The 22,498-nt window shown below is 59.7% G+C and overlaps 1 protein-coding gene across 1 annotated transcript; it reads left to right on the top strand.

The window, feature by feature from the left end:
• Positions 1-7,774: 7,774 nt before the first annotated feature.
• PRR5 (proline rich 5) lies at positions 7,775-22,492 on the top strand. The gene is made up of 8 exons (XM_004700228.2): positions 7,775-7,851; positions 8,430-8,510; positions 10,238-10,286; positions 13,261-13,318; positions 17,270-17,361; positions 18,051-18,191; positions 19,744-19,879; positions 22,093-22,492. The coding sequence occupies exons 1-8, from the start codon at positions 7,826-7,828 to the stop codon at positions 22,488-22,490; spliced, it is 981 nt and encodes a 326-aa protein (XP_004700285.2). The 5' UTR covers positions 7,775-7,825; the 3' UTR covers positions 22,491-22,492.
• Positions 22,493-22,498: the final 6 nt, after the last annotated feature.

Below are 22,498 nucleotides of genomic sequence, written 5' to 3'. Positions count from 1 at the left end.
CCCAAGATATGCAGGTGACTCAGCCATGCTTACAGAAGTTTTAGGGTATGAAAGAGACCCCCCCATCTCAAATATCATTCAAGGGGGACATATTAAGTCTTAAATGGGACAAAGACAGACATAATGGCATCCAAGTTTACGGATCATCCTCAGAGACTTACAGGACATCGGAGAGCAGAGGAAACCAACTGTCCCCAAAACACTATTGGCAGCAGATCTAAGCACCACAGCTGCAGGCAGGACCACAGAAGCAGGACGGGGACCATGATTGGGACGTACATGTTATACTCGGCACAAAAACCTACAAGATAAGAGATTCGTCCAGGGCCCTCCTGACCAAGGCACTCAGGATGTGACTCATGACCATGAGACCTTAGTACCCCAAAGTTTAGTCAGGGACACACCCAAGCAAGTCCCTGAGGAGGGACTGCCCATCACCCCACCGCCCAGGGGAGCGGTAGTCCTATATTCTTTTCTCATCCCCTGTGCCTGAGGACGAAGCTATGCACACTGCGGGTTAGCAGTCAGAAGGAATCCAACAGAGGCTGAGTTTATGTGGGGGCATGAACGGAGCTGGGACTTCCACCGTGAACCGCAGCCTCTGCTCAGACATCGTGTGGTTGGGAAATTGGAGCTCCAAACACAAAGCAGAGGACAGGAGAGCACCTGCTGATGGAGATCAAAGACGACACACCTGTGCGGATCGCACCTCAACCTGCAGACCAGAAATCCCCACAATGGGACCGATTAGCAGCAGCGTGGCAAACGGAGAAAAGATGGAGGTTGTCAAGGATTTTGTTTGACTTGTCGCTACAAGCAGTGCCTGTGGAAGCAGCAGTCAAGAAATCAAAGGACCATTGCACCGGCAAATCCTCTTGGAGGATCAAGGGGCGCCTGACTTAAGCCACGGTACTGTCAGTCCCCTCATCTGCATTCCAGGAGGTTGCCCAGTGGCATTAGTAAGCTGGTGGTTACTGACCACGAGGCTACTAACCACAAGGTTGGCACTTTGAAGGCACCAGCTGCTCCTTGGGAGACAGGCGTGGCTTTCTGCTTCAGTAAACAGTTACAGGCTTCCTGCCCCATGGGGTGGCTGTGAGTCGGAATCGCTTAGATGCCAGTGAGTCTGGGCTGTTTCTTCATATGCACTCAGAAGCTGGACAAGGCGTACAGTAGACTGAAGAAGTGTGATGCTGGGGAAGAACGCTGTGTGCTCCAGGGACTGCCAAGAGAACAGACAACCCTATCCTGGAAGAAGTACAGCCAGGATGCTCCCTAGCATCGAGAATGGCAAACCTCGGTCTCGTGTTCTTTGGACATAGGATGGGGGGGGGCGGGCAGGAAGTGTCTGGAGAGGGGCATGGTGGTTGGTGAAGTGGAAGGTGAGCATAGAAGAGGAAGACACCCCCCCCCCCCAATCCAGAGCTGGATCTAACAGGTAGCTGCATCGACAGCATGGCGCGGGGCCGGGCAGTGCTGAGTTCTGCTCACCTGCCGGCTGGAGGGGAGTGCCGGCGATGTCTCCAGCCGGACTGCACGCCGGCTTGGTGCAGGGGTCACGGGAGGCTGAGGCTGTGGGCTTCTCTCCTTGCCCTCACACACCATGGCCCCCAGAGGGGACGGGCAGGGCAGAGCAAGGGAAGAGTGTGAGGTTTAGCACCTTGGAGCCTAAGATTGTTAAGGGGTTCCAGGTGTCTGCCTACCTGGACAGAAGCACCTCTGGCTCCCAGGGAGGAGTCGGTGGGGGCCAGAGCCCAGTGTGTGGGTTCCTCCAGCAGGCTAAAATCAGGGTGTGAGAAACACCTGCTTGCTGAGGTTCCCCTCAGCACCACCAACATGAAACGAAACGTGGTGGGGGTGGGGCTACAGAAAGCTCGGGATAATGGGAACGCTTGAAGTGTTATCCGTTCGAACCCAGCCCTTTCCATGAGAGAGACGAGGCTTTCTCCCTCCATCGAGAGTTGACAGCGTGGGAAACCCACAGGGACGGCTCTCCCCTGCCCTTAGGGTCACTGTGAGTTGGAATCAACTCATGGCCCTGAGTTCCATTTTGTTTTGTATCTGCTATCCAGGAAATGAGCCCTGGTGCTGTAGTGGAGTATGCAATGGGTCGCTAAGCGCAAGGTCAGCAGATCAAAACCGCCAGCTGCTCCACTGGAGAAAGATGAGACCGTTCACCCCACTAAGACTGATAGCCTCAGAAACCCGTAGAGGCAGCTCTGCTCTGTCCCATAGGGTCTCTGAGTCCAAGGGCAGCTCTGTCATGTCCCATAGGGTCTCTGAGTCCAGGGGCATCTCTGCTCTGTCCCATAGGGTCTCTGAGTCCAAGGGCATCTCTGCTCTGTCCCATAGGGTCTCTTGAGTCCAGGGGCATCTCTGCTCTGTCCCATAGGGTCTCTGAGTCAGAATGGTCTCTGTGGCAGTGGGTTTGGTTTAAGGAGCTCTGCTCCCTCCATGGGTCCCACTAGTGAGTTACACGCTGGGCTGCTGACCACGAGGGGTGGGAGCTTCATATCCCCAGCTGCCCGCCGAGGCCGCCTGCTCCTGTAGAGACTAAGGGCCTCAGACACTGAGGGGGCAGTTCTGCCCTGTCCTCTGGGCTTGTTTTATATCAGAAGCGACTTGACGGCAGTGGGTTTCGGTGATGCCCGCCCCAGCAGAAGGGCCAAGGCCCAGCAGAGGGGTGGGGTTTGGTTCCGCATCACCTGCCCTGCTCTGCCTCCCTGTGTTTGAGGGTCAGCCAGCGCAGAGCCTGGATCCCGGAGAACACAAGGCACCGAGGCCGAGTGGATGGGCAGGGCGGAGCTGACTCCACAGACCCCCTGCTCTGGGAGGCCCCAGGCAGGACTCGTGGGTTTCACTTCCAGTTTGGGAGACAAGGAGTCATGTGAGCTCACCACCCACCCCCGCAGCTCACAGCAGGGGAGTTGTTTTCCCAGCGTGGACTTTGCCAAGACCTGGGCGCAAGGCCCTAGAGAGGGGGTGGGATGGTGGGCCACGGCACTGTATATGAACCCGGCCTCTGCCAGGGATGGGCTGGCAGGCATGCCTGGATGTGGGTGCTTCTGGGTGCCCTGGTGGTGTAGTTACACGTTGGGCTGCTAACCTTGAGGTCGGCAGTTCAAAAGCACCAGCCGCTCAAGAGCGAAAGATGAGGCTTTCTACTCCCATGAAGAGCTACAGCCTCAGAAATGCACGGGGGAGTTCTTCCCGGTCCTATAGGGTCACCGTGCGTCAGAGTGGACTAGATGGCAGTGAGGTCATTTTCAGTTGTGCTGGGCTCACTGCTGGTAGCTCGCCTCTGCACCTGCTTTCTCTTTCTCCCCACCCACTGCCATCGAGGCGATGCCCACAGGGTGGCTATGTGGGTTTCTGAGACTGCGACTCTCCACAGGGTGAGAAAGCTCCGTCTTTCTCCCTCGGGGCAGCTAGTGGATTCAAACTGCTGACCTTGCAGTGACCACCCCACCATGTAACTACAACCCCCTGGAGGGCTCCTCCCCTGGGCAGTCAGGAAACCAAACTCCCCCTGCCATCAGATCAGTTTCAACACAAAGCGACCCTATAGGACTTCCCCTGGGAGGGGGACGGTAGGACCTGCCCCCTGTGGGTTTCCAAGTCTGTAACTTTACTTTACTGGGGTAGAAAGCCTCATCTTTCTCCCTCAGAGCAGCTGGTGGTTTCCTATCTCTACCCTTGCTGCCGTTAGCGGCCTGTGTGTAACCACAGTGCCACCGGGCTCCTTCCCTGGGCAGGAGGCTCTGTCATTATCTCATCCTGTGCTCGGGACTCGGCCTGGGTGGTTAGGGCGTCTGGCCAAGAATACAGCCAGGAAGCGGAGAGCTGAGATGCAAACCCAGGCTGCCAGGGCGGCTGTCACTGCTGTAGCCCATCGGTGAGGGGGGGGGGATTCAGACGAATGTATGTTCCCCAAGAGCTAGAAGCTGGTGGGGGTGGGGATGGGGTCGCCTCAGTGTGGAGCCCCGGGCTGGAATGGATGGAAGGGTATTTTCGCCCTTTGGGCGCTGCTCTGTTCAGGACAGGGTGGCCGTGGTGCTTGAAAAAGTCGAGGGCCAGCAAAAAAGAGGAAGACCCTCACTCCTGAGAGGGATTGACACAGAGGCTGGGACAACGGAGGCCCCTTCTTGTTCTCTCCCGGAAACAGCTCCAGGGGCCACTTGGCTGTCACACCCAGCAAAGCTGTTAGGGAGGGAGGGGCCTGACCCGCTCTGGGAGTAGTCCCGGGAGGCTTCTTGGAGGAAGCAGGTGGGTGGGGTAGAGGGAACGGCCTGGGGCAGAGCCTGAGGCCAGAGAAGGCAGCTGGCACCGAGGGGTGGTTGGGGCAGGACCCAGTGGGACCATCTTAGGACACAAGGACCCAAAGCCACATGAGCGAGGGTCACCTCCTGGAAGGTATAGTGGGAGAGGCAGAGAGGGTGGGACAGAGGCAGGAGGAGCCTCGCTGTCTTAGGAAGGAGACAACAGGACCAGCCTGGGGGCTATGAGCCCCCCCCCTGCCTCTGCCTCATCACCTCCTTCTGCCTCCAGGCCCCTGTCCAGGCTGCCCCTCAGCCTGGCCTAGCCACAAGGACGGGAGAACGTGGCAGACACCAGTGAGGCTGAACCAGGCCAGGGTGGGTTTCAGTGGCTGGGATTGATTCCAGGGGAGACAGCTGGTCCCCTAACCTCAGACCACAGGGTGTTAATGGTTTTGGTCTGGAGGAGTTCTGATGGGGGTGAGATGACCAGGCCCCAAGGCCTGTCCCCCAGGCCGGCCAGGGGCTCCACACACCTAATGCCATGCCCTCCTCGTGGTCACCTGGAGGCAGGGGTGCTCATGGCGCCCGCCTGACAGATGGGAGACCTGGTGTCACTGGGCATGCCAGGCCTGGGCCAACTCCCTGGTGAGCAGACCCTGATCGTGTGTGGCATGGGCCCAGCATGGTCTTGGACATTCTTGCTTAGAAGTTGGAGGTGGCCCCTGGCTGTGGAAGGAGCCCCGGCCCCCCGGGAGCCTTCTTTACCCCTCTGAGCTGTACGTCTGAGAGATCAGAGCCCAAACCCATTGCCATCAAGTGGATGCCAACGCCTGACGACCCTGTAGGACAGTGTAGCACAGCCCCCATGGGGTGCCCAGGCTGCCACCAGAAGCAGCCAGCAGGGCAGCTGATGGGTTCAAACCACAGTGTTCCAGAAAGACTGCTGCTACTAGGTGCCAGCCAGGGGTTCTGGCGCATGGTGCCCCTCATACTGCAGAAGGAAACGCTGCCCAGCCTTCCCCCTCCTCCCCATACTCACCCTCCTCACCATCCTCACCCTGCTTCCAAACTCCCCCTTCTCCCCCTCCTCCTCCTCACCATACTCACAATACTCCCCCTGCACCTCATACTCACCCTGCTCCCCAGTCTGACCGTCCTCCCCATCCTCCCTGTCTTCCCCATTCTCCCCCTCAAACCCTAACTCCCACCCCAAAGTGGAGCTGTCCTAGGGACTCCTAGAAGAACCCAGAGAAGCTGCAACAAGAGCTTCCGTCCAGAGCTGACAGAGAGAGAGACTCCCCTCAGGGCTGTCAGAGAAGCCTTCCCCATACTCGGGCTGGTTTAGACTTTCGCCCCTGAACTGGGGGAAAAGTGTTTCTGTTCCTGAAAGCACCCTTCTTGGGAAGTCTCAGAGCAGCACCCGGCTCTACGTGGGAGGTTGAGAGGGGAGCTGGAGCTGCTGCTGGGCCTGCACTCCGGGCCTCACTACCGCGTGCTCCATGCTCCCGGGCAGGGGAGTGGCCAGTTTTTACAGGGGCAGTGGCCATCTGTGAAAAGGCAGCCAGGCCACGCAGGGGGAGGAGTGGAGTTGAAGAAGGTGGCAAGGCCCCAGGAGAGCAGTGGCCACTGCCCTGCAGCTTGTGCCCAGTAGCCAGCCTGTCGTGAGGCACCGCCCATCAGCTGGTGGGGAAAGGAAGGGAGGGCTTCACAGAGGTGGTGGCCTCTGAACCGAGTCCCCCAAAATGAATCTCCGCTTGCCCCGGGCCTAGAGAGGAGAAGGACCTTCTGGGTAGGAGGGATAGCAGGTCCAAGACCTCCAGTCAGGTAGCTGGTGCCCAGGAGTCAGGAGTGCCACATCCAGGAGGGGCACTGTGTCTGAGGGTCCTGAACAGAGAAGTGGCCCTGCCCTAGTGGAGGGTGGACTGAAGGGACAGGCTGGTGTCCATGGAGGGCAGCGAGTGAGGCTAGACAGGAAGAGGAAGGGTGGATGGAGCTTCCAGGCTGCAGAAATGGGAAGAACTTCAGGACTGATTAGATTGGAGGAGAGGGGGGCATCCGAGATTAATCTAGTCCCCAAGGAGCCTTCCCTCAGAGCCAGGGGCCAGCACCCCGCACTGTACAAAAGTGCAGGGCCCTGTGTACCTGGGGTCTAACTAGCAGAACTGGATGGTGCCCAGGTACCGTGACTGGGCATTTTGACCACAGAGTTATTGGCAGGATTCTGCAGAGCAGATTTCCATATTCTCACGGGATCCAAACTTCCTGGGCCCGTGGAGGCTGGCAGAACGCCCTAAGACGGTTGTCTGCCATTAACCTTAAACTAAAACTATCCCTTGAGGTCTTCTTAAAACCAAACCGTCATCTAACTTTACCAGTAAAGGATGTGCGCGAACCTTGAGCATGAGATCTTCAAGAGCCGCCTACAGACCCAGTAGTGGTGGCCAGGGGGGCCACCTAGAGAGACCGTCCTAGAGATGGGCTGCACAGTGGCTGCGACAGTGGGCTCACACAGAAGAACACTTGTGAGGGTGGTGCAGACCCGTCATTCTGTCCATTGCACGAAGGGTTGCTCTGGGCCCAGACTAACTCCAGGGCACCCCACAGCCACGTCACCCTCTGCCACCTTGTGGGCGACGACTCGCAGTGGCCCTGCTAAGGGTTTCTTTCCCATCCTGTAGATCTCTGGGAGGGCAGACAGGTGGTTTTGCTTATGTTCTCATTGCTGCTGCTGCTGTTTTTCCCCCGAAGAAGCAGTGGGTGGGTTTCAAACACTGACCTGGTGGTTGGCAGCCCAATGCTTTACCCACAGTGCTACCAGGGCTCCTTAAGCCCTGGCTGGATGTGACCCAGTTGCCAACGGCAACTCGAAAGATGAGGTGGGAGCCTTGGGGGGCAATGAGGGAGGAGCAGCTCGGAGGAGATGGGGAGAATGACCGGAGGTCCGGGGTGAAGTCTCGGGGGATGTCGGCCATGTCACCAAATATCGAGTGTGGACGCTGTTGAATGGTTGCAAGCTCTGCTGTGTGTGTGCGCAACCACAAAATAAGGAGGAGAAGAAATTCATTGAAATGATTGTTTTAAGTCGGAGGAGGGACTGACCTGACCACAGAGCGGCATCTATCTGCTGACCAATGTGAAGGCCAGTCGCAGCATGCTGGCAAGAAGGACGGAGACGGAGAGCCACAGGAAGAGCCTGGGCAGTGCCCCATCCTCCCTGGGGCCCTGGGCGCTGGTGACAGGCCCGCTCAAAGTCAGCGTGGACAGCTCAGGGTGGACAGGGGTCAGCAGGGACAGCTCAGGGTGGACAGGGGTCAGCAGGGCTGGCCCGGGTTGCCTTGGAACACATAGGGAGGAGGTCTTTGGCGTGGACTCTGGCCCAGGCTGGCTGGGTACCCGTTTTTGTAGTTATGTTGGGACACAGCCCATTGGTGCACTGCCGTCCGAGGGCGGAGCTGCGTGACCAGACCATATGGTCTGCAAAACCTGAACTCTTCCTCCGGCAGCAAGTGTGCCCTCCCACCCAAGTGTAGACAGCATGCTGGGCAGGGTTGGCAGTGCCCAGAGTGATGGACCCTCCCAAGAAGCTGAGCGGGTGTGGCTCCAGGAAAGCAGTGGGGGCAATTAGGGGCTCACTGCGAGTGTCGGGGTGAGGGTGAGAGTCTGGGGGCTGAGCAGGCTCAGCAAACAGGCCTTGGCTATGTTGCGGGGAGGGTGCCCCTCGTGCCTGGCCTGGGAGGGGTGGTTTCAGAACACAGGGTGAATACGTGTCCCCGAAGCATGACAGGCCCAGGTTTAGCTGCAGTCCTGTTCGAATGAGCCATGTCCGGAGGAGGTGACAGAGGTGCTGGTGGCACAGGGCCAGGACACAGATCAGGGGGCGATGGGAGCTGAGACTTGGGGCAGGACTATCAGCCATGCAGCTCAGGCCTTCCTGCTGGGGGGGATCAGATATCTCCACTACCCCAGCCCCCCTCACCTGCTGTCTGGGCCCTGGCGGCTGGGTGGATGGAGAGGGGTGGAGGCAGTTCACCCACAGTGTCCAGGATGGGAAGTGGGGACAGTGGGTGACAGCAGCTCTCTAGCATCCACATCAGGTGGGTGATGGGTGGCCATGGTCCTCCTGGGTTTGGGGGGCTGGAAGTGACAGCAGCTCTCCCCCTCCCCCTGTAGTATCCACAACGGGGTGGTCGCCGTCTTCCAGCGCAAAGGACTGCCTGACCATGAACTCTTCAGCCTCAACGAGGGTGTCCGGTGAGTGTGCGTCCCTACCCCCAGGCCGCCAGTGGCCACGCCCAGGCCCACACCCTGTGCAGCTGCTGGCCAGCCGGCCAGGGCACTAACCGCCAGGCCTCGGTTTCCTGCCCCGCCCTGGGGCACGGGGCCAGCAGCTGCACTCCCATACCTGGTTCTGAGGCCCCACCCCACTGTTCAGGGGAGCAGGGCCAGACCCCGACCGTGGCTGGGGATGGCACCCCCAGCCCCACAGTGCTGAGTGCCACCCAGTCTGTTCTGTCAGGAGGAGCTGCCATCTGGGGCCCCTCTTCCTGTGACGGGCGGAGAGAGGCCGTGGGCACGACCCCTTCTGCAGAAGGGCAAACTGAGACTTGCGCTCTTGCTGTGACGGGCGGAGAGAGGCCGGGGACAGGGAGCCCCGAGGAGCTGCCCCTGCGGGGGCCAGACATGCATAGTCGTGCTGCTCTGAAAAACCGAGTGACTTGCCCGGGTCACACAGCTGGCCAGGCCCAAGAGCCATTCACTCCATCCAGGCGAATGGGTGTCATTTCGGACCCCCACCTGCATTGTCCAGTCAGAGCCGAGCCGCCCTGTGGGCCCCGCCATGGTGGGGTTTCTGGAGTGAGACCTGGCCTTTTGTCCAAGGCAGCTCTGGGCGAATGAGCCAGGGCTCCTGGTGTCACCTGGCTGATCTGTGGACCCCAATCCCAACTCCTGGTGCAGCTCCATCCCTGACCTTCCAGTTTGCAGCAGAGCACTTTCCCCACTGCACCACCAGAGCACCTTCTCAGGGGAATCCCTGTTGTCCTCACATTGACTCTGACTCCCCCACGGGTTTCCGAAGCCCGACTCTTTAGAGAAACGCAGGCAGTCTCATCTTCCTCCTGCCAAGCAGCCGGCAGGTTTGAATAGCCCACCTTTCCATTACCTGCGTGCTTTAGCCACTGCTCATGGGCCAGAGCACAAGGGCAGGTGGTGACAGCAGCCCGGGCTGTCAGGACACCTATCTCTCGGCCACGGTACATGGATGTGCCTGCATGTGAGGTGTGTGTACATGTGCACGCATGTGTACATGTATGCATGTGTGGTATGTGTGCGCTTGCATGTGTGGTGTGTGTACATGTGTGCGTGTGCATTGGTGTGTCCATGTGTGTGTGATGTGTATGCATGTGTGGTGTGTGTGTGCTTGTGTGTACATATGGCGTGTGTTTGTATATGTGTGTGTGCATGTGTGGTGTGCATGCATGTGTGGTGTGTGTGTGCTTGTGTGTACATATGGCATGTGTTTGTATATGTGTGTGTGTGTGTGTATGTGTGTATATGTGCTTGCATGCATGTGAGTGCAGGCTCCTGTCCTCTGTGCCTCACCTGTTCAAGATGCTTTCTGTACGGGCGGCCTTATTAATGTAGCAGAGAACCCAGTTACATCCACAGGCGTGGGGTGCAGCCCCTCTCTTGTGGGACACGTGTCAGCTTGAGGTGGCGGCCTGCCCAGCTCTGGGCCTGGGCAGAGGGCAGCAGAGAGCTGGCTGGTCATGGAACCCCAGCCCTCCCAGTGTCTCCCTAGAGGCAGTGGCCCCCGCTGTGGACCAGGCACCTCAGCTGTATGGGTGGGGTGTATCTTTGATGAGCCAGGACTGTGGCCTGCCCTCTATGCCACTAAGAGGGGCGAGACCCCCCCCCCACCCTCACTCCAGCCCCAGGAGACCTGGTGACCCCCGCGGTCTCTTGCCCCTCTGCCACAGGCAGCTGCTGAAGACGGAGCTGGGGTCCTTCTTCACCGAGTACCTGCAGGTGAGTGACCTCCAGCGGGCACAGGACTGGGTGGCTGGCTGGGCAGTAAGTATCCCCCACCCCCATGGTCTGCCTGGGTTATGGGACCCCCACTCCACTGTGTCTCATTTCCTACCAGTTAAGGGAAGACCAGAGACAGCAGGTGACATCGTGGTGCCAGCTTGGCCATGGTGGGGACTCCGGGTCCCCCTGCTCAGGTTGTGACCGGTTTCCGAGTTTGGGTCTCCTGACCCACCCTGTGCCAACCCCGTCCACTCTCCCCACGGGGCCAGCCAGCCTGCAGAGCAGTGTCACCCTTGGCAACAGGCTCAGGGAGATCACAAGGTCACACAGCCTGAGGCCAGGGAGCGGCTGAGTTCACTCCGTGGGGTGGGGTGGGCGCCCGGGCCATCCCTGCGGGGCATCCATGCGCAGACCCAGCGCGAGGACAGCAGCTGTGCTCTCGCAGCACGTGGCTTTGGGCACCACTGCTCATGTCACAGCTGTGCCACCTGACATAAAACCTACTGCTGGACATCCACGGGTCAGGGGACTGTCATGTTAGCGGGGTGGGGCTGCCACCATCACTGCCTAATGTCCCGGCACATCCCATCACCCCAGAAGGAACCTGAGCCTGCTGTTTCTTGGTCGCTGTCCACTGCCCCGTCCTCTAGTCCCTGGAAGATCATTGACCCGCTGTCTGACTGGCTGGCTTGGCTTGTCCTGGGCACTGAGGACTTCTAGAAGTTCCTGGGGAAGTCCTCTGATTGTCCTGATTTTCTCATTTTGCTCTGAGTCGCATGACGGTTGACCAAGCAGATGGTCAGTTTCCCATTCAGCAGTCCACGCACCCTTCGTTTCCTCTGCTGTAGACCTGTCCCTGAAAAGGACGACCACTGGTCCCACTGCTCCCCTGCGGTTCCTATTCCCCCTCCTTTCCTCGCCCTCTGAGCTTGGTCCTGGGGTCAGTGCTGCCCTTTGAGTTCATGTGGTTGATGATTCAAATGCAGAGCTGACCTCTGCTCCAGAGGGCCATCGTCGCAGGGGTCCAAAGTCTCTATCCCACCAGTAAGCCAGGTCTCGTTGATGTCCGGGGCTTTCCCTCCATTCTTGGGTGCTCCTCTCAGCAGTGGGGATGGTCGCCGGGCACCGAGGTCCCGGTGGTGGAGGCTTGCAGGGTCCGTTCCTCCACTGGGACGAACTGTGTGTAGGTGTCTTTGCGTTTTCTTTTCTTTCCTCCAGAGCACCAGGTCATTACCCGGGGGTCCTGATGTGGACCTCTTGACCCGCCCTGTCACGAGCTTGTGAGACCCCCGTATCTAATCACCCAAGTAGAGGCAGAGCCCTGCATGCTGTGCCAGTCGGCCTTGGTGTCCACCCTGAGACCACGGTCCTGAGCCCCCAGTCCCAGCGGCTCCTTGTGCTGCCCGTTGTCTCTTCAAAGCCCCCTGGGGATGGCCTCCGGGAGTACTGACCCCTTGTCTGTCTCCTGTCCCTGAGTGTCCCGGGTTCAAGGTTCCTGCCCGTCCTTTTCATGGTTGAATGGTACTCTGCTCTGAGGGCCTTTCGGAAGCTCACTGGCAACTCTCACTGCATGTTATTTTTATTTTTTTCTGCTTAAACAGTTTTATGGGAACATAATTCACGTGCCACACAATCTAATAGTTCAGTCCTATCGAGAAGAGTTGGTTCTGCATCACCACCATCAGTTTGAGAACATTTTCTTCTTCCTTGCACTCACTGTTACGAGCTCCCCATTTCCCCACAACCTCCCCAGCCAGACCCCCAGGGAACCAGGAATCCAGTCACTGTCTCTCTACATTTACCTCGCCTGGATTTCATATACAGAATAACATACCAGAAAAAGCTTAACTAGCAACAAGATTAGCTAGAAGAAAACCTCAATCAAAAGAAAGTAGGAAATATTTTAAAAAAATAGAACGACTTTAGAATGGGTCAAAGGGGAGCTGAAATGATAAGGTGTTACATTTTAACCGAGTTGCATCTGCCATGATCCACCTTCCACTGTACGCTGCGTGATCGTGATCGCAAGGCTGTTCACAGCCCTGTCTGGTCACAGGGGAGCCACCAGCGGCTTACTCCACCTGGATTTCCCCTTCACTTTGTCTAAACCGAAACAACTCTTCAGTGGGTCAGAAGGGAGCTAGGTGAGATCTTACGTTGTAACCTAACTATGGTTGCATGAGTCGGCTCCGGCCCATGATGACCCTGCGCACAACAGAACGCAGCACTACAGGGTCCTGCGCCATCCTCACGATCATTCCAGGCGACGTCTGCCGTCATCTGCCCTTAGCTCTTAGATTCCATCTTCTGCAAACGTTTTCAAAGACCCCTCTTAGGCCCTGGGAAGGTAAGGGTTAAGAGCCCAAGTAGGAGGGGGGGGCGGCTGGCGGTTCAACCCCACCCAGGAGCCCTGTAGGAGGCAGGCCCGGCAAGCTGCTCCTGTACCCTCTAGAGGGGATAGCTTCCAACCCCACTGGGCAGGTCCTCTGTCATGCCCTGCCCCACTGTGAGTAGGAATGGGCCCCAGGCCACACCACAACAGCACAGGTTCTCATCCACCGAGGGCTGTCCACTTGTGTCTACCTCCAGTCCGAGTGACTGGCCCTGGGATTTCTGCTGTGGTCTCAACAGCACAGGCTCTCATCTACCGAGGGCTGTCCATTTGTGTCCACCTGGATCCAGTCCGAGTGACCGGTCCCGGGATCCTGCTGTGGTCTTGGCCGAGATGTAGGCCCCTTGTGCAGGCAGTCATTTACTGGCCAGGCATGTTTCCACTAGACCACCTCCCACTGAGGTCCTCTGCCACGAACACCCTCAACCTATCTCGGGGGCACCCTTGTCAGCATAGGTGGGGTCAGGGCAGGCTGAGGGTCCATGGTGAGCCCTCCCTGCCCTGCTGAGGCTCAGGGCCCTGCTGGCTGCCTGCCCAGCCAGCCGGTCAGCTATCAAGGCCCCTGTGTCCTCCTTGCAGAACCAGCTGCTGACCAAAGGCATGGTGATCCTGCGGGACAAGATCCACTTCTACGAGGGTGAGTGCTGCTGTGGCTTGACCACATGCTGGGCCACCGACTGGGCAGGCACAGCTGTCACGTCACGGTGGCCGCCGGGCCCTAGAGGCTGTGAGGCAGGACTGCATAGGAGGTTCCAGAAATGGGGTGCAGGGACAGGCAGCACCAAGATTCAAACCCTGGAGAAGATGGTGTCAGAAATGCATCTGGCCACCTACATGGAGTCCAGCAGGGCTCACCTCATTGCCTCCAGAGAAGCCCCAAGGGCCTTGGGGGCCTGTGAGGACTGGGCTTGGCACTCACTGCTATCCTTTCATCAGGAAGGAGGACAAGTCCCGGAAGCAGAGGATGGTGGGGGCGGAGGTCACTTCAGGGCCGAGCTCTGGAAGGGCTGGCTGGCAGGATGCCACCTCTGCCCTCAGAGGAGCAAACTGGAGCCGGAGCTGGCCCATCCACCAGGGCATGCCCACCAGGAAACCTCGAGCCTGGCCTCCAATACGAGTCAGCGGGCCGGGGTCTTCAGTGGCAAGTGACAGAGACCATGTCCAGCAAACAGGCCTGGAAGGAGGCATGTTAGAAGCCTCTCAGGGAGCCCCTGACCCCCCAGGACAGATGATGGAGGACCAGGCCAGCAGGGACAGGAGCCAGGCTAGCCCTAGGCCTCACAGGGAACGTGTTACCGATCTCTTCCAGTGGCCATTCCGAAATGTTTGGGTATCAGAATAATAAGAGCATGCTATAGAATGTTCTAGAAAACCCAAGCTCACGCAAGCGTGCCTTCTGTTATGTGTCAGGGCAGTGACATCGTCACAGGTGGCGTACCCCTGGGAGTTAGTTCCTGGGGGCCCTCCGGGTGAGGGTGGGCCGCTGAGGTGGAGGAAGACGCACGTGGGAAGGGGCCGGCACCAAGGCGGTAGGGTCTGCTCACACGAACCCATGGATACCTCGGGGGTCCCCATTGTGCGCTGAGGACTGACGGGGCAGGAGCAGATGAAGGGAAGGGCCAGAGGCAGGATTCGAACCCCGGTCAGCCTGGCTCCTGAGCACACGCCAGTTGCCTCTGGCAGGGCTCAGGGTTAGCAAGTCGCTGCTTCTGGGACCCACCTCTGAGGGGCTCATGTGTGCTTCCTGTGGCAGACTGCTGTCGGGCAGTGCAGGAGGTGTGGGGTGGAGTGCAGGTGGGGCCCAGCCAGCGCCTGCCCCGCACCAGGGCCAAGACTTACGGAACAGCAACTGCTATAGGCAGGTCAGGCGTGTGCCTGCTCCCAGCCCAACCCGAATGTTCCACGCCTGCTCACCAAGTGTTGTTGACACTGACCACATGGGGACACTGAGGCACTGTGCAGCCGCAAGCCTTGCTCAGGCCACACAGCACCAGGTATGAATGAGGACAGCTGGCCGAGCCTGCCCTCAGGCCTTCCCGGCACTGCAGCCCTCCTCCACCATTCTGTCTGTTAACCCATTTCACAGAGGAGTAGCCTGAGGCTTGAGATAGCCCCACAAGCTCATGACCAACTCAGAGCTGCTGGTCCCGCACAGCCTGCGAGGGCAAGGGGAGGGGCAGCATGAGGGAGGGGAAACTGGGTACCCAGCAAGGGGGGGGCCTCCCACGGCCCACTGCTGACTCAGCACATTCCTGACTGCCTGGCTCCACGTCCACCCAGGGACACAGCCAGAGAAGGGCAGCTTTGTGTGGCTGTGGAGCACTGCCCACAGCGTCCGTGCTTGCCAGGCCACCCAGGGGCCGGCAGTGCCCTTGGCATTACCAGTCCTTCAGCCTCCTGCAGACACGGAGCCCAGGGCAGGGTCAGAGTCCCCTCAGTGCAACAGGGCCCAGTCCAACAGCCCGTGGACTCAGCTCCCCATGGCCCTGGGGGACTGGGGTGGGGCAGAGATGGAGGGAGCCCTGGCCTTGCCCTGGAGGGGCTCCTGGCCCAGCGGGGGCCTCAGGCAAGGACCAGATGGTGGTAGTGTAGTGTGATAGCATCACAGTGTAGGGCAGGCAGAGCACTGGGGAGGAAGGGTCCATTCCAGCCTGGCCTTCAGTGAGAGCTTCCCGGAGGAGATGACCCGTGGACAGGGTCTGTCTAGATAAACACCTGGCTCTCTCGACCCTCATGCAGTGTGGGGATCAGAGACATCCCCTTTCTCCTCCCACTCTAGTCTGGGCCCAGAGGAAGCTCCAGGACCCTGCTGCCTGCTGCTTCCCCACCCAGTTTCGGGACCTGGGAACAGAAGAGGGCCTTTCTCCCAAGACAATACTGAGGCTCTGGGGCAGAACTGGACGTATCCTGTGCTGTCAGCACCCCCACACCTCAGACCACATGCTCAGCCAGCACATGGCTCTGAGGGTCTGGAGCAGTCTTTGACACTAGCCCTCTGGCGGGTGTTTCCACCCCAGGACTGGAGAGCAGCCTGCTGAGCAGCCTGGGCCTGGCTGGCAGCCAGAGCCACCCCACACTGCCCGCTGGACCGAGGGGCCTTTGTGCACAAAGCCAGGGGCAGCCAGTATCCGCCTGCTGGGCGTTCCTTCAGCCGCTCGGGAAGAACGGGGCCAGATGTGGGCCACAAGAAAGGGGACCCAGGCTGGATGGGTCTGGGCTGTTCAAAACCAGACCCTCTCCAGGGCCCCAGCGCTATGGCCAGCAGAGGCAGCTTCCCTGCTGGCCTCCCATCCCCATGGAAACCAGATGGCTGGAGGCAGTCAGTGAGGTTTCCAACAAAAGCAAAGGTTTTCTTTCTCTGGGCGCCGACTGCCCAGATTGTGCCCAGCCAGTGGATCCCGGGGCTCCTGGGAGGGGTCTACCTGGCCCAGAGGCGGGCATTGTGGGGACACCGCCCTGCTCAGTCCTGCATGCCAGCTCCCTGCTCTCTCCAGGCCAAAAGACCAAGGGTCCCCTCCTCCAAGAAGCCTTCTCTGCTTGCCCCTCCCTCAGACTCACTAAGAGTCAGAATGGATTCAGTGGCAGTGAGTTTGGTTTGGGTTTGGCCCTGCTGACCGTCGCATCATAGAACTGGGGCTGTTTGGGCTCTGCTGGGGCTCCAGTTCCCAGGGTAGGGCCTGACACAGAGGAAGTGCCCTGTGAATGCTTGTTGGAAGGGATGGGCAGAGAGCTGGGAGTGTCGGGGCAGGGAAGAGGACAGAGATGGTGGGTAGGTACTTGGGTGGATCATAGATGGGTGGGTGGAGGGATGAGCAGGTGGGTGGTGGATGGTGAGTGAGTGATCGCTGAGGGCTGGATGTTTGGAATGGGTAGGGGGTGGGGGGTTGGTGGATGGTGAGTGAGTGGATCGCTAGATGGCAGGTAGGTGAATGGGTGGGTGGGCACATGGGGTTGGGTAGATGAGGGGTAGATGCATGGGGAGGTGGATGAATGGATGGTGGAAGTGGAGGCGGGCGAGGGAGCTGGATAGGTGTGAGTGGGTAGATGGTGGACAGATGGAGCGGGGCGGGTGGGGGTGGGGATAAGTGGATTCTCCGACTGCCTGGCGGGCTGTCAGGGCTGGGTGAGACGGTGTGTGATCTGAGACTCTTTTCTGAGTCTCTCTCGAGGACAGGCACTGGCAGCTGGCATTTTCCAGTCCCCACCTACATGGAGCCCCAGTTTCATCTCCAGTCACCCCCTTTCACACGGGGAGACTGAGGCATGGCAGGATTAAGTGGTTGGCCTTGAGTGGTGGAGCCAGAAGTCAGCCTCAGGTGGGCACCTGGGGAGAGGTGCAAGGTGACCCCGAGTTCTGGAGGAGTCCTGAGTGCTTTGGGGATGAGGTAACCATCTCATCTGGGTCAGCTGTGAGCACCTCCAGGCTGAAGTGACCCCGAGTTCTCCATGAACCATGAAACACCCCCAGGGGTAAGGTGATCCCCAGTTCTGGATAAACCATGAGCACCTCAGAGGCCCGGTGGGCGCCCCCTCCCCTTCCCTCCGTCCTGGGTCAGCTGTGAGCACCGGTGACAGCTCTGCCCTACAGGACAGAAGCTGCTGGACTCGCTGGCAGAGACCTGGGACTTCTTCTTCAGCGACGTGCTGCCCGCCCTTCAGGCCATCTTCTACCCGGTGCAGGTGAGAGCCCCTGGCGCAGACCCGGCCCACCCAGGAGGGAGGCACGCCGACCCACTGCTGGACAGCCTCCCACTGCCCCTCTTGTGGGCCCTGGAAGCCCAGCACCGACCATAGCAGTGACCCTGGATAGATGGCACCCTCCCTCCTTGGGACATTGGTCACGTGGGAATGAGGACCCTCACAGGCAGGGTGGGGAGAGAGAGGTGGGGGTGGGTGGGTGCTGAGAGTCAGCAGGCCCATCATCCCAAGTCTGGCCCCAGAGCTGGGAGGGGGAGCAAGGCCTCCCCGTTCCTTTAAGGAACAACATGCACCCGCTTCCCTGCTGGGGTCAGACACCTGCACATGCAGGGTTCTGGCCACCCCCAGCTGTAGGTAGGTCCAGGCTGACCCTCCCGGGACAGGACCCAGACCCCCGACCACAAACACTAGCCCCAGGCTTAGGAGTCCCCATGCCACCCGCACTCCTGACCTGCTGGCTGAAAACTCAAGGGTCCTCACCGACTCTCTTTTTAGGGGTGACGATGTCCCTGCATCCAGGGCAGTGGGCACGTCTGGGGCCTTCGAGGGGCATCCTGGGTCTCAGGGATAAGGACACATCTGGGGGTGAGGTCCCAGGGCCAATGACAGTCTGTGGGTGAGGTCCTGGGGATCCCTCTGTGACAGCCAGTGGGGTACATGGGTGTCTGCAGGGCAAGGAGCTGTCTGTGCGCCAGCTGGCCCTGCTGCACTTCCGGAACACCGTCACACTGGGCGTGAAGCTGGAGGACGCGCTGGCCCGCTCACATGCCCGAGTGCCCCCTGCCATCGTGCAGATGCTGCTGGTACTACAGGTGAGGGTCTGCCTCGGGGACATGCTGACACCTGACAGCTCCCCACCCCTGGGCGGGCGTCAGCTACAAGCTACAGGATGGGCTGAAGAAAGAGGCCAGGGCTGGGCCAGGGCCTATGGGTGGTCTGGTACCTGGGTCTGGGTCCTCGTGCTACTGCAGGAGATGCCACAAGGGGGAGCTTGCAGAACAGATGTGCATTCTCTCTCAGTGCAGGAGGCTGGAGAAGGGTACGGGCCCCTCTACGCCCAGCGCCCTTGCCTCCTCAGACCCCGGTGTGCATGCTATGTCTGTCTGGGCTGCTCTCTCTCTGACTCGGGGAGGGCCTGGCTGCAGGGCCCACCAGGCCTGGGAAATGAAACCCAAGCCCAGGCACCCCACCACCACCACTGGGAGGGCAATCTCGGCTGGTGACGTGTCCCCTCTCCCCACCCTGGGGGCCCCCCTGGAGCATTCTTGTATGGGGTTATTTGCCCAAAGCAGGGGCTATTGGATGGTTTTGAACCACCAGCTTTATGATAAGTACAGACCGTGGATTGTGTGCCACCCTAGGGACTCCTGTAACCCAAGATGGTCTCACGGATACAGAGAACAATCCTGGCCACAGGCCTAGGGGGGAGGGCTCTAGGGAGTGCATGTGAAGGGGCTTCCAAAGTCTGGGGGCAATGGGATGTCCCAGTGTGATTTCTGTCATCCCACCGCCCCACCCAATGCAAGGGGTCTTCAGAAAGTTTGTGGAAACACTGTCCTCTTTTCTGTTTCTCCACAAACTTTGACGCTCCCTCCCATTCCAAGCTCTAAACTTGCTGCCATCAAATGATGCTGGACAGGGTGGAGCTGCCCTGTGGCTTTCCAAGACAGCCACTCCTTACGTGAGTGGAAAACCATCTTTCTCCCAAGGAGCCGCTTCTGTTTTCCAGCTGCTGACCTTGAGCTTAGCGGCGCCATGCGTAACCTCTGCACAGGCTCCTTCCCTTGCACTTAGCGGGACAGAAATCCCACTGGCTCCCGGGTCTCCTATCAAGATCCCCAGGACGGGGAGCTGGCCTGCTACACCCTGAGCAGAGAAAGTCTCCAATGGCCAGGCTCTAGTGGCCCTGGCTCCTTTCCACGGAAAAGGGCTCTATAGTCAGGGCAAACAGGTGAAAGCCCTGCTCTGCCACTTCCCGCCCACCTCAGACCTGCAGCTTCTGCCTGAACCCCAGCTCCCAGGGCTTTCTGGGGCAGAGGTTCTCGGTGGGGGTTGCCAGCCCTTCTAGGCACGGCTGAGTGGGCTTGAACCGCCAACCTGACATTCGCAACTGAGCCTGTTCACTGATTGCAGCGCCGGGGGTTCCTTACACAGTGACAAGCCCCCAGGCGGATGAGGAGAAGTCAGCTGTGTCCCTGGTGGCTGCTGGGCAGCTCCTGGATGGGCTGGTGCTGTCACCTGTTGCCCGTGGGGCCTCCTACAGCTCCCCAGTCTGACTGCACTGGCCGGAGGCCTGGCTGGGAGCAGGGAGGGGAGAGGGGCACAGCTTGGGCCAGTGTACTGGACCCCTCCTTCCTCCCACAGGGGGTGCATGAGGCCCGGGGCGTGACCGAGGACTACCTGCGGCTGGAGACCCTGATCCAGAAGGTGGTGTCGCCCTACCTGGGCACCTACGGCCTCTACTCCAGCGAGGGGTCCTTCACACACTCCTGCATCCTGGGTAGGTCCCCTGGGCCTGGGGGGAAGGGGTGGACAAGTGGACAAATGGGCAACCGAGGCAGCCTGCCCAGAACCCCACAGTAGAGTGGAGGCCGAGCCAGATAAAACTCAGGATTAGCCTTCTCAGACATTCAGCAAACCTGCCCCCCACCCCATACACACACCCCATGGATGGTGGGAGGGCTGTCCCAAAAGCCCCTTCACAGGAGGTGAGCTCTGTGTTGTGCAGGACAGGGTGGCACAGGGGCTGGGTGGGGAAGGCTCTGGGGCCCTGGGGCTGGCGTGTCTGTCAGAGGCAGGCCAGCTCGCTCACTGGACAGGTGGCGCCCATCTCTTCATCGGCATCACAAGGTCCCCTCTGTCCACACTCTCCCCCTCCGCGTGCCCGTTCAGCAGAGACCAAGGCCCCCTCTCCCAGTCCCCTCCTGTAAGCTCATAGCCACCTTTCCGGACAGCAACCCAGGTAGCCTGAGGATGTGGGTGGAGTCCAGCAGAGGTGGGGGCAGGTGACATTAGGGGCGGGGTGAGCCCCTGGAATCTGTCCCTGCAGCCTTCCTGAGGGCGCATGTCCCCCACCGCTCCCTCCCTGCATTCAGAGTAGTATCTCAGTGCAGGTGCCAGTCCACCACCAGCCACAACCCCCCACCCCCCTCCACCAGGCAGCCCTGCAGCCCAGGAGAGCGTTGTGCCTCCAGGTGGGACCCCAGCCCCAAAGGGGCTCCCAGGCCAGGCAAAGCCCCCAACTGGTGGCCTCATGCAGCCCTGCCCCCAAGAGGCCACCATCAGAAACTGCAGGGACCTGCCTCACTCACCTGCCTGGCTCTTACCTCACTTGCCTGACTGGCAAGAGGGCCCCACCTCTTAGGGTCCCCCCTCAGCTTCCACCCCCACAAAAGCCAAGGAGAGACCCTTTTTTTAAAATTGGGGACTCTTACAGCTCTTATCACAATCCATACATCTTTATCAAATCATTTTCTTTCTACTTGAGCCCTTGGTATCTGCTCCTAATTTTTTCCCTCCCTTTGATAATTTATCTTTTTTTTTTCATGTCTTACACCGACCACTGCCTTCCTTCACCCATTTGTCTGCTGTCCATCCCCCTGGGAGGGGGCCCATACGTCGATTATTGTATTCAGTTCCCCTTACACCCCATTCCCTTACTCTCCTAGTATCACTGGACCCTTGGACAGTGTTCAGGCCGTGGTCACCGGTGGCAACGTCCAGGGGCTATATGACACCCACATAAGACCCCTAGGCCTTGCCCCTCCCCTACCACATCCACTGGGTCCCCCCAGACACTGCCCATCATTCACCCCCATACCCCGTCCACACTGGGACGTCAGAGAACTTGAGGCCTGGCTCCCAAAAGCCCTGACTGTTGGATGGAGACATGGCACAGGCAGCTTCTAGGGTTCCTTTACCCCCTGTCCCACCCCCGCCCCCCCAGGGCGGGCAGGGAGGCTGGGACCCCAGAGGAGAGGACTTAACAAGGTCACAGGAGGAGGAGGAGCTGGTGTCTGCTGGGGACAAGACCTCTCCTGCCCCTCCTGCCAGGTCCCCTCCTGTTCCTCGGCCAATGTCACACCCCATGTGCCCCAGTACCTAAGGGGGTGTGTGTGTGTCACAGAGCCTTCATCCGCATCCCCCTACCTTGTCACCAAGGAGTGCTGGTGGCACAGTGGTTAAAGCACTCAGCTGCTCCCTGAAAGATCCACCTTTCAAACTCACCAGCTGCCCAGCAGGAGCAAGCCGAGGCCGTCCACTTCTGTAAAGATGGACAGCCCCAGTGGGGCCCTTCTGCTGTGCCCGCCCCTCATATTCCTCACTCCCTGCCACCCAGTCGCCCATGCGACCCTGCAGGACAGGGTCGAACGACACCTGTGGGTTCCCTAGACTGTGCATCTTCACAGGAATAGAGAGCCTCGTTTTTCCCCCTGGGAGCAGCTGGTGGTTCTGAACTACTGACCTTGGGGTGAGCAGCCCCTCAAGTACCCAGTGTGCCCCAGGCTCCTTACTCTGCCCCGTGGGTCGCTGTGGGTTTGTATGGGCTTGATGGTGGTGGTGAGTGGGTTTACCTCGACCCTTCGTGCGGAGCGGGGCACTCAGCAGGCACTCACCAGGTGGCCTCTGGCCCCTGCAGGCACCATTGTCAGCTAGGGACAGTGCCAGTGGGTGGGGTTCCCCCATGACGCCCGCTGTCCCCTCTCTCCTCAGAGAAGCACCTCCTGCGACGCTCCCGCTCGGGGGACGTCCTGGCCAAGAACCCCGTGGTCCGCTCCAAGAGCTACAACACGCCACTGCTGAACCCTGTGGCTGAGCACGAGGCCGAGGGCACAGCGGGCGGCGCAGGCATCCGCCGGCACTCCGTCTCCGAGATGACCTCCTGCCCCGAGCCCCAGGGCTTCGCCAGCGAGGCCACCCACTTGGGGCCCTGCCCCAGCAGACTGCAGCCCAGCCCTGGCTCCCCGCTGGCCGACAGCCCCGAGCACCTGGTGGACCAGATCCTGGAGTCGGCCGACTCGGACACGGAGGGCATCTTCATCGACTTTGGGCGGGGCGGTGACTCCGAGGATGATTTTGAGGGCAGCCAGGGTCGGCAGAGCGTCGTGTGAGGGACAGG

Source organism: Echinops telfairi, unplaced genomic scaffold (assembly GCF_000313985.2).
Source record: "Echinops telfairi isolate 266 unplaced genomic scaffold, ASM31398v2 ScPeMD7_2;HRSCAF=8, whole genome shotgun sequence".
Lineage (NCBI taxonomy): Eukaryota > Metazoa > Chordata > Mammalia > Afrosoricida > Tenrecidae > Echinops > Echinops telfairi.
The sequence above is the reverse complement of the archived record's forward strand: the minus strand, read 5'-3'. Positions and strand labels throughout refer to the sequence as shown.

What these genes read in the sequence shown, in the direction of transcription:
- PRR5 (XM_004700228.2), top strand. Translation starts at nt 7,826, where the DNA reads ATGGACCCTCCCAAGAAGCTGAGCGG. An exon ending in AGCCTCAACGAGGGTGTCCG is followed by an intron (nt 8,511 to 10,237) that starts GTGAGTGTGCGT and finishes CCTCTGCCACAG; the next exon opens with GCAGCTGCTGAAGACGGAGC. An exon ending in CCATCTTCTACCCGGTGCAG is followed by an intron (nt 17,362 to 18,050) that starts GTGAGAGCCCCT and finishes GGGTGTCTGCAG; the next exon opens with GGCAAGGAGCTGTCTGTGCG.